We start from the raw sequence: 14,317 nt of genomic DNA on the forward strand, positions 1-14,317 counted from the left end.
AAGCAAACGCTTGATTGCAGTTATTGCTGCTAAAGGTAGCTAAAGGTGTGTGAAAATGCAAATAAATAAGAAATCAGGAAGGGGGAAAACACTTTTAGACACCACTGTATATGTGACACAAAAAGACAAGTTATAATTTTAGCCAGTCAAAAATATGCTGGTGGATTTTTTTTCATCTACCAGTCCCCTTGGCAGGTGAGCCAAGAAGTTAATTTCCACCCCAGGTTATAGCTCTGTTCGCCATTAGGTTACCGTGAACAGGAAAAGCTCCCCTCAGCTCCTGTGTTGGAGCTCACGTGTCAGCTAATGTTTATCCTGCTCTAGTGCCCTTTAGCAAATCACTAATTTGAACCTGCCGCAGGCCGGCTGACCGTGACCTCTGACCTGTGGAAGTACAGTTTGGAGCCGATGATGCTGTTTGAGACATGAGTCATTGTGTCAGTGGCTGCTGGCTGCAGCTGACTGTACACGCCAACAAGCCTGGTTCTGTCTTTGGTCGTGACAGCGTTCACACGCCGGCTGATGTTAGTGTGGAGGGTGACTCATAAAGACAGAGTTCAGTGCTGGCTTCGACTCGGCTTTTCCTCTGTTTTATAGCTTTAATATGATCATATACTACGATAAATCAGCATCAACTACAGCAGCTCTTATTAGAAACGGAAACTCTTTAAACAATAATTTCTTTGTGAGCACACGCACACAAAGCAAATGTAAAATAAATAATCTATACAAGGTGAATGTATTTGTCGTATTACAGCAGGGTTGGAAGGTGAGATGCAGTTTGTAGTTACTTTAATGCTACTAAGCAAATATTATATACAAATATTATATACAGAAATAACCTATTTTACATGATGCAGTGCTGCTGAGGATGATAAACGAATTGTGTTATTAAATATATATTTACACACACAGATAAGTGATATAAGATGATGATAATCTAATCCTGCTGTTATTACTGACATGTTTGAACTAAACAGGGCTTGTGCCGTCAACTCACTCGTGGACTTAACCCATGAGTTAATTAAAATTCGCTAAAACACTTAAATTTTGAATAAACAGGAATGTTATATAGAATTTTTAAAAGGACAGTTATTTTACTTACTGTATGGGGAAGAACCTGAACGTTTTACTTCAGCCTGTTTCAGTGGAGTTTAGAGAAAAGAGTTTAACGTTTTCATGCTGACAGCTGATTGCTGTAATTTTCGTTAAGATTTTCCCCACGATATTTAGAGACTGTACTTCGCCTCTGGAAATACAAGTATACAGTATTTACAAACAATGTGTTCTGTCAGCTATATATATGTTTAAATATATAATTTAAAGATAGCTAACTGCATCAAATCACATAAATTTCATTAGAGTTTAAATCTGTGTTGGTGCTCTGCAACGATAGCAGGAGGAGTTTAGCTGAGATTTTCATGATTTGATGTAGCTACTACCTCTTTAAGTTATGAGAAATAATAAACTTTGTCGAGATGTTAGTTCATCAAAGTAGATTTTTCTTTATTTACAGCTTGTTTCTAAGCCAGTCCCAGAAATTATGCAAGGCCATGGTAAAACCATAGACTGCCTAAAACCTGGACGCAATGTCACCCATAAGTGTGAGTCAGGGTAACATTAGGAAATAGTCTTCCTAGCAGCTCCTCTATGTACACCACAAACTACTCCTCCTCGTTTCCTCCGTCGACTTCCTGCAACAACTCTCCTCTCACGCTGCTCATTGCACAATTTTCTCAAGCAGGCTACAATGTTGTTGTTTTGGTTTATGGTGTGTATATGTGTGTACTGTATGCTTTAGTCTGTGTCTGATTCTTAGTTTCCACAATCTGTACACAGCCAGAGAGCACATTTATACACAAATTGACACCAGTGTTCTTTGTTTACGCTTGTGATGAGTAAGCACATAGTGAGCAACGTATAATCCGGAGTCAAATTCAGAATCGTCTTTATTTGCCAGGTATGTGTACACATACGAGGAATTTGACTCTGGATTGTACTTTGCTCATGATATGCTTACTTATACAATAATACCATAATAAAATCAAACACAGACTACAGTATAGAGAACACACACACACATACATATATATATATACTATAAACAAAAACAATATAGACAGATTGAGACATAGTTCAAAGGATGCAGGAGTAAATTATTATTATGTACATGTTGGAGGTGGATGTGATTATACAGGTGCACATACATGCATACATGTACTCATGTACACTGCGATGGAGAATAGTACAAAGAATGCTGGAGTAAATAAGTATTATGTGGAGGTGTTATGTACATGAGGTGGGTAGGTGGATTTGGTATACAGTATATACAATATGAACAACACTGAAATAGAGTGATGAATAAATAATAAGTGGTAACCAGTAAACAGGCAGCTGATTAGAGTTATTGCACAGGAATTGTTTCTGATACTGTGAGGCAGGAATCAGCTGTTCATCAGAGTGATGGTTTGTGGGAAAAAACTGTTCCTGGGTCTGTTGGTTTTGGCGTACAGTGCTCTGTAGCGCCTACCAGAGGGGAGAAGCTGGAACGGGTTGTGTCCGAGGTGGAGATGGATTTGCAGTGATGTTTGTATAAGTCCTGAATGGAGGGCAGGTTGGCACCAATGATCTTTTCTGCAGTCCTGACTGTCCGTTGTAGTCTGCTCCTGTCCTTTTTGGTGGCAGATCCAAACCAGACAGTGATGGAGGTGCAGAGGACAGACTGGATGGTGGCTGTGTAGAACTGGATCAGCAGCTCCTTAGGCAGGTTGAGCTTCCTGAGCTGACGCAGGAAGTACATCCTCTGCTGAGCCTTCTTGATGATGGTGTCAGTGTTGGGCTCCCACTTCAGGTCCTGGGATATAGTGGATCCCAGAAACCTGAAGGATTCCACAGCAGACACAGGGCTGTTGAGTATGGTGAGACAGAGGGTGGCAGATCTGCAGAAGTCAGAGTTAGTTCTGTTGAGGAGTAGCAGTTCGCCCATTTTGTTGGCCGAAAAGCAGACATTCGGCAGGTTTATCGAAGGGAGCACAATGCGAAAACCCCGGTGTCTCAGTTTAACCAGCGCGCCAGCACGCTTCCCCCTTCACCATATCTGGTATATCCCGTACAGAGCTGCCGCTCATCCAACTTATAACTCCGTGAAAGTTCCAGGTTTGATAAAGAGTGGTGTAACAGTCTGAGCAGTTGAAAGTCCGATGTTTAAGAGCTCTTCTCTGGTAAAAGTTACCAGAGAGCAACGGCAGAAAACAGAGTTTATAAAACCCCCCCCTAAGGAAAACGTCGCAGCATCTACTGCACGGATTCAAAATATTTTATACCTACTACTCATTTCAACACCAACATGTTTGAGAATAGGGCCCAGTCTTAATATAATTTAATCCTTGACTCACTTTGGACCAAATACATGTGACTTTGGCTTTGTAGATTACGCTGCTAGTGTGGTTGACAAAGAAATAATGTTGAGTAAATAATGTTTGGTTTAGTATCACTTTTGTCAATTTTTTTTTTTTTTTGAGTTCTTGTTGAAGTATTTTTAAAAATTAACCAAGTGTCTTACTTTTTCACAACGTCATGCATTTTTTGAGTTTTATTTTGCAGCATATGATTACTACTTTTATCATTTTCATTTGTTTATTTCTTAACGAGATATCTGAAAAATGAAGTAGGCCTGGGCAATTAAACAAGGATGTGACACAGATAATGGCGGTGGCTGTAACAGATGATAATTATCGCAATATAATTTCTCCATAACTCATGTTCAATAAATGTTCATTATTCAAAATTCATTTGCACTTTATTGTTCTATTAAGAAATTTATTATGTTGAGAAAAAGGCGACTGGAAAAAAAGATTTTACTTAATTTTAGTCATGCATATTTGTTGAAAACAGATTTTATCATAATAGTTTTGAATGTTCTGCCTCAGATTTTTTAATTGATCCAAAGTTTAAAACCACAATTAACTATCAGGTTTCTTCAACTTTCTCTCAGGAGCAAAAGTCAGAACCTAAAATCTTGAAAGAAATAATGATTTGACATTTATCCTGATAATTATCGATATCGAGTGATATGAAATCTTTTATCGTGATAACATTTTTGGCCTCATCGCCCAGCCCTAATATGAACCAGTCACCATCCTAACTCGTACTTTCTTTCAGCTGAGCCTTAAAAAAAAAAAAAAAAGAGCGTTTGTTACAAACATAATTACATAGGGCTGGATAATTATCATGACAAGTATCAAATCGTTATTTCTTGTGAGTTTTTGCTCCTGAGTGAAAGCTGAAGAAACCTGGTGGTTAATTATGTGGTTTAAACTTTTCTTTGTGGTCAGAACAAACACTTGATGCTAAACAGTGGATAACTTCACAAATCTGTGGCAGAACATTCAAAACTATTATGATAAAATCTTTGTCAACAAATATGCACAAGTAAAATTAAGTTAAAAAATTATATAATTTGAAAGAAATTATATCGGAATAATATTTGTTAGTGTTTTATTGTCCAGTCCTACATTTTTGCATTATTTTGGGCAGCACACACCAGCATCCCTGAAGAGGCCAAAAATAGTGTCTTGATGCCGAGTAACTGTGACGGCTTTCTGTCCTGGCAGCCTCGCCAGATAGTGTGCCGTCATGTCAGGTTTGTTTGTTGCAGACAGACCTGTGCTAGCCCACACGCAGTTAGTGAACATGCACACTCAGCCTGAACACAAGCAAGCAAACACGTATGTTTTTTAATGAGAGCTCAAGAGAACAGGAGAGGATTAATCTCTTCTTTTTCCACTTTCTTCTCAGCCCCCTGCTGCCTCTCCCCTCCAAGCCTCTCTTCTTTATCTCGTTTTGGCACTTCTTCCAGCTCTTTTCTCTCCAAAGCTCTTAGTCCAGTCTGAGCTATATTAAGGCATCAATCTGTCCTCCCAGCAGTGGGGATAAAATCCGCTGACAGATCGAACACTATAGCTTCGCTTCCTCCAAAATAACAAAAACATAAAAGGATGTTTTCATGTAGCAGGGGGCTGAATCTGTTTCAAGGCCAGCTGCAGAGCAACTTCCCATCCCGCCTGTTTGATGCTGCCCTACTTTCCTGATTCTAGTTGGAGAGAATGTGTTGGGGCGTGTAAACTCATAAAATGTTGATATATTCGCGCACTCATGGCTGGTTGTAACCTTCAGGTGATCTCCCACTGTTCTCCTCTCTAGGTAAATCCCACCTGGCCATCGTCCAGAAAGTGAACAACGAGGGAGAGGGTGATCCGTTCTACGAGGTGCTGGGATTGGTCACGCTGGAGGACGTCATCGAGGAGATCATCAAATCAGAGATCCTGGATGAGTCTGACCTTTACAGTGAGTCAGCGCTTGCCGGCCGTGGCCCAGATACAAATGTCATCAGTGTTGGGAAGGTTCCTTTCTGAATGTAATAGGTTACTGATTATAAGTAACCCTATTTAAAATGAAATAGTAGTGTAACTATATTTATTATGCTAAGTTAACCATCATGCTGTGGCTTCATGTTATCACAGAACAGAGTGGTATCAAACTTCTCAAAAAACAAATAAGCTTAGTATTAATAATTAACTTATCAGCAGTAACTTAATCCACCCTTGATCCAGCTACACTATATTGCCAAAAGTTTTAGGACATGCCTCCGAATCATTGAATTCAGCTGTTCCAATCACTTCCATGGCCACAGGTGGATAAAATCAAGCACCTAGGCTGCAGACTGCTTCTACAAACATTTGTGAAAGAACGGGTTACTCTCAGGAGCTCCGTGAATTCAAGCGTGGTACCGTGATAGGCTGCCATTCGTGAAATTTCCTCACTACTGAGTGTTCCACAGTCAACTGTTAGTGGTATTTTAACTAAGTGGAAGAGATTGGAAACAACAGAACCTCCACCATGAAGTGGTAGGCCACAGAGCGGGGTCAGCGCATGCAGAAGTCGCCAACTTTCTGCAGAGACAACAGCTACAGACCTCCAAACGTGGCGTGGCCTTCGGATTAGCTCAAGAACAGTGCGTAGAGAGCTTCATGGAATGGGTTTCCATGGCCGAGCAGCTGCATCCAAGCCTTACATCACCAAGTGCAATGCAAAGCAGCAGCGGTGTAAAGCACGCCGCCACTGGACACTAGAGCAGTGGAGACATCTTCTCTGGAGTGACCGACCACGCTTCTCTGTCTGGCAATCCGGTGGACGAGTCTGGGTTTGGTGGTTGCCAGGAGACGGTACTTGCCTGACTGCTTTGTGCCAAGTGTAGGGGGGGGTTATGGTGTGGGGTTGTTTTCCAGGGGTTGGTTTCGGCCCCTTATGCCGTTTTTCCATTAGCTGTACCAGCTCAACTCGACTCACCTCGACTCGATCGTCCTCTTGTTTTCCATTGCAGATACTACCCAGAGATGGCAACCCCTCAATGTAGCTGGTCGTCATAGCGACGCCACACACAACTGCCGCAACGTGATGTTCAATGCGACACACATACAGCTTTCTCTTTAAGTTAAAGCGTTTCAACATTCCTCAGGATGTAAAGACAGATAAGCGGTATGAAAACCTTCCAGCTGTGTTTTCCTCTGCCGTTGTTGCTGCAGCGGTCTGTGTGACGGCGGGAGCAGAGGGCTCTGCGAGCGGGCAGCTGGCCGGCCTCACGCGCTCCTCCCGCGGGTTGGCGCAGGCTTCCCCCGCAGCCACTTGCGGAGCTCCTCAACTCCGAAAATATTCAAGCACATATTTGTTCCACCATCCCTTCTCATAAAACTGTCAATATTTGAAATCTACACAGCTGATTTCACCTCAGAACTTCTCAGAAGTGGATTTAGTGATGAAATAACGTATGAAAACTGTAAAATGTAAAACTTTGTGTAAACCTCTGTCTGGCGCACGCAATGATGATGCAGTGAACAGTGACGATTCTCTCCAATCAGCAGTCTGCTGTGTTTTCACGTCATATTTTAGTATCACCTCAGCTCACTTGGAACCTCGACGGAGGCGATATGAAAAAAAAGTATCTGGAAGCAGGTACAGGTCCAACTTTTCTACAATGGAAAACCAAAAAAGTCGAGTCGAGCTGAGTCGAGCTGGTACCGTGCAGTGGAAAAGGGGTTTTAGTTCCAGTGAAAGGAACTGTTGATGCTTCAGTATACCAAGACATTTTGGACAATGCTCCCAACATTAGGAAACGGACATGAGTGCACAAAGCAAGGTCCATAAAGACCTGGATGAGCGAGTTTTGTGTGAAGAACTTGACTGTCCTGACCCCAGCCCGATAGAACTCCTTTGGGATTAATTAGTGGGGAGACTGCGAGCTTGGTGATTGTAATTCAGTACACATCTTTTTGTCAAATTTAGCGAATATCTCCTCGCTAGTTGTCTGTTCTGTGTGCGCTGAAAGAAATCAGGTGTTTGTACTCAGCCCTGGCTCTGTAAATAGGAAACACAGAGGCGGACCCACACAACACAAATCCAGCTGTTCAGACAAGAACATTTGTCTGTTAAGTAACGTTTAATAGTCCGCCAAGACATGCTGTTGTGATGTTAGCTATATTAGCAGAAGAGTTGAATAGAGTTGCAAGGATTAGTCGATTAGATGCCAACTGTTAAATTAATCTGAAATGATTTTTATACTTAATTTATCGTTTTGTGTAATTTAAAGTAAAAATCAAAGTTCTCTGATTCCAGCTTCTCAGATGTGAATATTTTCTGGTTTATTTGCTCCTCTGTGGCAGTAAACCGAATATATTTGGGTTGTGGGCAAAACAAGACATTTGAGCTTTGCAGCAGCAGCTGTCGTGAAAGTTTGCTGACCCACACCTGAGCTAACGTTAGCTGCATTACTTGCTGTGTTATTGTCGTCTGGTCTGTATCGTGGTGTTTATCATTTGGGTTTCTCCAGAATCACTTAACTCAACCTTTTTAACTCTTGGGCGACATTATTATGAATGAAACTTGCCCACAAATTTCACCGTTAGTAACCGAGATGTTCTGCCTTTCTTTCTCCCTGCAGCTGACAACAGACACAGGAAAAAGGTGGACTCCAATAAAAACAAGCCCGACTTCTCCGCCTTCAAGCCCGACGCCGACAGTAAAGTGAAGATTTCTCCTCAGCTCATGCTGGCGGCTCATCGTTTCCTGGCTACAGGTGAGCTCTGAGGAGGCGGCGGCTAATCTCACAGCGAGCCAGCTCCGATTTGTTTCACAGGTCGTTCAGCAGACTGATTCTCTGCAGCCTCTGGGGGATTAACCCAGTGGGACCGGAGACACGGTGACCTTAGTGTCCATTTGTCTGAATAGTCTCTTGGTATCCTGATTTTTGAAGACGCAAACTGTTTTTGTGTTGTTGTTTTTGTTTGGGTGTCAGCTATATTTACTGAGTAGATGACTGACCCGTTTGTTAACAGAATATTTTACTTTACTTTAAAATATAGATGTAAAGATTTCGGGTTTTACACAGAAGAGACAGAGACACAAATATCTCCCCTGACAGCAGCATTTATAATACTGTGCGTGTTTAATAAGGGTCAGTATTTGTTCTTTAAAAAGTAAAATATTCTGCTTTATAAAATACTGAAATACCTAATATCCTGCACTGACAACTTGACGCCCCGTCACCCCTTCCTCCCCCAGAGGTAAGCCTGTTCAGCCCGTTCCAGATCACAGAGAAAGTCCTGCTGAGGATCCTCAGACACCCAGACGTCATCCACGAACTCAAATTCAACGAAAGTGACAAACGCTCACCCCAGCACTATCTTTACCAGCGGGGCAAAACTGTCGACTACTTCATCCTCATTCTGCAGGTACACACACACACACACGCACACACGCACACACACACATGTTGAAGTGATTTGAACTCTTAGGGCATCATTACAAAAACAAAGAAATGTTTTAACTCAAAGAGTAACTTTGATATTTTTAAACCTGGACCCATTTTCCCATGTTCATGTGTCTGACAAACTCGGACCACATTTTTAAAAACTTGTCAAGTATTGACTCCCTTGATAAAGACGTTTATATTTTTGTACATGAATTTTGATTTTGTATCGTGTCAGAAAAGGTTGATGGAAACGGCAACAGTTGATTTGAAAAGTTTTGACGTTCACTTGAGGTGGTTTTAGCCTTTTTTGAAAATGCGATAAATGGGAGATGGAAACACCTTTTGCCAAATAAGTTCTGACATAGCAAACATTTAACACACACGACTGCTGTCTGCGTCGTCATGGATATTCTCATAACGCGCGGAAACATGGCTGAAGCCCACCTGAAACACACACCTGAAGACCTCTCTCCTTCTCAGATCCACAGTCGTCAGGTCCATGCGTGTGCTAATCCATCCTTTCACCCAGATTCTTTGTCTTTATAATTTCTATCTTTATAATAACAAATAACAGCTGTTTCATGTGCAGGTTTGCATCATTTCCTGTTTCACATTTCATGTGTGTTTTCTTGACAAAATGTGGTTTGGAGAGTCCTTGTCAGCTCGTGTAGTGTTTGTGTTTAATACACATTTAATCATCAAAGTATATCATCAGAGTATAGTGCCTATGTGAAGAAAACAAACAGCTATGTGTTATACTTAAGCAATCTATAGAATTGCATTCAATACCTTCAATACTATAGAGTTAACAATAGGCTGAATAAAAACTGAAAAACATAAATACATAAATATATTAACTGACCAATCATAAACATTTCGTTGTAGGTTATTATAATGTCCATTGGTATCAATCTTAATACTTTCCTGAAAACATGTTTTAAGTTGTGATATACCACCACTGGCACGCCATCGGTGTGGTTTTCAGTTCTGTCATAAGTAACTTCTTATCCTCAGAAAAGATACGATTGTTTCCTAAACATGTTTCTATAATAGCAAAAATCCTAAATCTCATCTTAAACTGAGATAAGACAGGAATTCAGACTTAAGACGTTTCCATAATAAGCTCTCTGGTGTTGTATTGATTTAGATGCAACAACCGGATTTTATATATATATTTTTTTTATTATTAATATTTTCAACCAACACACAGCGGCTTAAATCTTTTACTAATAGTTATTTTTATATCACTTTACATGAGGTAATGAGCACACGGGTCACTAGTGCTTCACCGGTTTGACAGCGGAGTGCCAGCTGGTCATAATGACGTCAGATGAGTTAGCGCCGGTTAACCCAGGTCAGACCGGTATTAGCACAGAAGCAGGCTGACCTTTTAAGACACGCCTGACTTAAGGTAATTAAGTGGATTTTTTTTTTTTCTTTTTTTTTGGTCGGAGTTGTAGACGTTTGTGTTCAAAGTACAGAATTATCAGGCAAATACTGGCGCTGAATTTGACCAGTACTGATTTGATTTGTGAGTGTAATAACTCACTATAGTGTTGGTAGTCAGGATTTTGATTTTGGACAAATAAGGCTACAATCAATGATTATTTTCATATTGATTATTAGTAGTTATTTTTTTATATATATATACTTTCATGTAAAAAAGTAGCAGCCCAAACCCAAATTTATATTTAATTTACATATATAAATTAGAGAAAAGCAGTAAATATTATGTCAATTAACTTCCTGTTCATTCATCGTCTGGTTTAGTGACGAAAGTAATCTATCTAATTTATTTCTAAAAGGAAAATCTATAAAAGTAAAATATTTATTATAACTTCTGAATAAACAGTTAGGTGATTTCTGAAAATACTTTTTTTTTAAGATAATAATTCAGATAATGAAGGTTTAGTTGTTTTAAATAACAAGAAACTTTAAAAATGATGATATTGTATAAATTTGTTTATTTAACTCATTTAAGTTTTTGCAGTTAAAAATCAGTTTTATTATCGATTTATCTACCAAATATTTTCTCAATAAATTTTTTTTTTGGTCTCTAAGATGTCAAGAAGTAGGTAAAAGTACCAGTTTGAATATTCTGTCCAAGTAGCAGTCAAAACCCCAAAATATTTAGTGTACTCTCACACTATTTCTATAATTTTCCCCCATGAAAGTAATAGCAGATAGATTTTCTGTTGATCGACTAATTGTTTCATGTCTGCGTATCATTTGTGTAAACATCTCTAAATTTAAATATTGTCTCACAATATGCAGAAAAGCTGCAAAACAAAACACCGCCTGGAAGGTTTCAGTATAGCTGTTCATAAACACGTATTTATAGTGCAAATATACTCATCCGGGCGGATCAATAGTCCTGTGATCACGGGTGTTTTCAGAGGGGCTCCTCACTCTGCACGACCTTCACTAATAGATCCTCTTACATAAGAGAGAGACAGATCGGGGGGGTTAAAGGGGAAAAGGAGCAGCGGTGAATGAAAATCAGCTGCAGAGCATATGGAGTGTGAAATAAACAGCAGAGAGGAGTTCAGGGATGAATGTGGTGTTGCAGAAGAGAAAGAGGACGCACCGTCTGTCAGTAAACCCCTCCTCTGCACCAGGAAGAGAGGAACAGCACAGAGCAGCGGGGTTTCTAGTAGGGCTGAACAATTGATCAAAATCTCTACTGCGGTTTTCAAATCGCAGCAGGTGCAGTATTTGTTAAAGGTGATGTGTGTCAAAATACCATTTTAAATTATTATGGTGCTGCAGGGATGTCCTGGTTTACACATCATATTCTACAGATGTACCTTATTCTAGAGACTTCACACCGTAATCATTTAAAGGTCCAGTGTGTAATATTTACGGACGTGTGTAGGATTTATGGACAGAAATGCAATATAAGATCCATTATGTTTTTATTACCTTAGAATGAGACATTTATATCTACATACACCGCGGGCACCCGCTCGCCACGTTGCGTCGTCATGTTTCTGCAGTAGCTGAAAACGGACAAACAGGCTACAGAGCGCGTTTCGTCACTACGTTTTTGTTGTTCGACTTCTGGTAGAATTCAGGCAGTGCAGACACTCATCACTGTTGTGAATACATATGTTAGAAAGAGAAGAAGTAGTAGTAGTAATATACAGCAGGGGTCTGCAAATAAGTTTTGCATCAGAGAAATATTTTCAATCATTAGATCGTGGGTAAGAACACAAGACATAATATTGACTTTTATCAACATAGTGTTCGGTTAGCTCAGTCAGTAAAGCGCAGGTCTCTTACCCTGGGGGTCGTGAGCTCAAATCCACCTTAGGACAACTTTTTCTCTCTCTTCAACATGGATTCTGCAGCGAATGTTTCTCAGATCACGGCATGTGCTGCGCTGTTTTTGTTTCCATCAACCTACGGACGCTTTTTCATTTCCCCAGTATCTCCAGGCAGAGGACATTTAGGGGAATCACGTTGTCTGACGGCTCTTTCAGAGGCGTGTCAAGCAGCTACAGACTCTTTTAATGTCGTTCTGAATTTTTCAAAGTAAAAGCTCAGTTCAACTCCAAATACTGCATTAGAGTAAACAAGCTTCTCACGCTTTTATTTTGTAGACAAGGCCACTAAAGAGGAAGTGATTATGTGAGTAACTGTTGCTGCCATGACTGAGATCTATTTCAGCACCGCTATCAAAGTATTTATTTATATCTTTTGCCGCTATCAAAGCACCGTAATCTGGCAGCGGGCCAGATGTTATTGTTGGTGGGCAGTTTTGGCGACGGTCCATAATCACAGAGAGAATGAACGTGTTTCCCTTGTCAATATTTGTATAAACTTTATTTATGTGTGGTTTATAATGGACTGTGGTGCAGAAACAGTGACAGTGTTTCACACTCTTGGCTCACATTTAACATTTGTTAATGTTATCTGTCAGTAGCCAAGTCACAATAACATGATTTTACTGAATAAATAACTAAATATAATTTCTTAATAAATCTACATAAAGAAACCTAATTTCTTGACTGGCCACTCTGCTGTGTCAGCCACCGTAGCTGTCCTACGCTCTTTGAAGGTTAGGGGTCAGTGTTAGACTGGACAGAGGGTTGCAGTTCACAACCCTCACCACTAGATGCCACTAAATATTACACACTGAACCTTCAAATGAAAATGCGAATAATTATGTAAAAATGATCATATCTGACGATATCGCAATTAGATATTTTTTTCCAAATCGCTCAGCCCTGGTTTCTAGATTTACACACAGTAGGTATTAATATTCACGTATATTAATGTATATTGTCTGCTACGTAGCAGAAGGGAGTTACAAACTCAAACTACCTACCTAAACCCCAACATATGTTAAAGGTCCGTCAGCCCCATTCAGACTGGATTTATTTCTCTCTAGGAGAAATCCTGCGCTGGTCAGTGTTAAGGTCATTAGAGGTTGGCTTAATATTAGATTTTAGATTATTATATATATTATTATATTATACTGATATATGTAAGGAAAAAATAATGAATTCATGATGAGGAATCTGACCAACTTTCAATAATTTACACTTTGTAATACGCAACGCAACAGACACAGTTTGCTTGTGAAAAGGATTCAGGTACAATAAGCAGCCCGAGGGATGACTGCAGATATGTGGTCTATAATCATACAGGGTCTGTCTTGCAGCTCGCGATCGTTCTTTTACCTGCCCAGCTCGCTGTGTGTAAGCGTTGCTGTTTCTTGGCGTGTTTGAAAGTGTGTTGTACATGGAGCTTTGTTGTTGACACCTGAGGTGTGGATAAAGTGACTTCAAAACTTTTCCACTACTTAACTGTGTGTGTGTGTGTGTGTGTGTTTTGAGGTAAAGAGACACTGGACCAGAGCACCTGTGTGGCAGAATGTAATATTTATAGGATGTCAAAGTGTTTCTTATACCTGCCACAGGAGACGTCTCCTGGATTTTGCACATCAGATCTTCCAGACTGACTGACACACACAAGTGTGAAGTACACCGTCAGATAACAGGCTTATTAAATGACAATTTTCTCTTCATGTGTGTGTGTGTGTGTGTGTTTCAGGGGCGAGTGGAGGTGGAAGCCGGAAACGAAAACATGGTGTTTGAAACCGGCCCGTTCTCCTACTACGGAGTTATGGCTCTAAGCTCACCGTCTCTGGGTGAGACAACACACACACAATCACACACACATTCAGTGAGAGTCTTTCAAACAGACGCTGCAACACTTGGACACTCTGTGCTGTTTTCTTTCAAGTCAGCCTTTGAGCTACATTTAACCATCAGTGCATATTCGTTAAATTTATATAGAATTAACATGTAGTTTGGTTGGAAAAGGCAGAAACCACCTCAACTAGCATTGTGACGAAAAATATTAGCTTCTCATTATGATGAGAACGTCTTTTTAACGAGATCCTTTTCTCATTATAAGAAGATATTTTGGATGTTACAGCGACATGTTATTTCTGTAATTACTAGAAAGCAGCGGTGGAGGAAGAATTCAGTGCATTTACATAAC

The 14,317-nt window shown here is 40.1% G+C and overlaps 1 protein-coding gene across 2 annotated transcripts in view; it reads left to right on the forward strand.

Annotated features, from left to right (window-relative positions):
* The window catches only part of LOC119914252 (metal transporter CNNM4), a 39,788-nt gene that overhangs the window by 6,163 nt on the left and 19,308 nt on the right, over positions 1 to 14,317 (forward strand). For both annotated transcript variants that reach the window (XM_038733424.1, XM_038733423.1), the window contains exons 2-5: positions 5,203 to 5,346; positions 7,997 to 8,131; positions 8,617 to 8,786; positions 13,865 to 13,961. In XM_038733424.1, coding sequence (XP_038589352.1) covers positions 5,203 to 5,346; positions 7,997 to 8,131; positions 8,617 to 8,786; positions 13,865 to 13,961 — 546 coding nt within the window. The remainder of the gene's footprint in view (positions 1 to 5,202; positions 5,347 to 7,996; positions 8,132 to 8,616; positions 8,787 to 13,864; positions 13,962 to 14,317) is intronic.

Source organism: Micropterus salmoides, unplaced genomic scaffold (assembly GCF_014851395.1).
Source record: "Micropterus salmoides isolate LMB-PRFRI ecotype aquatic unplaced genomic scaffold, ASM1485139v1 Ms_hic_scaffold_20, whole genome shotgun sequence".
Lineage (NCBI taxonomy): Eukaryota > Metazoa > Chordata > Actinopteri > Centrarchiformes > Centrarchidae > Micropterus > Micropterus salmoides.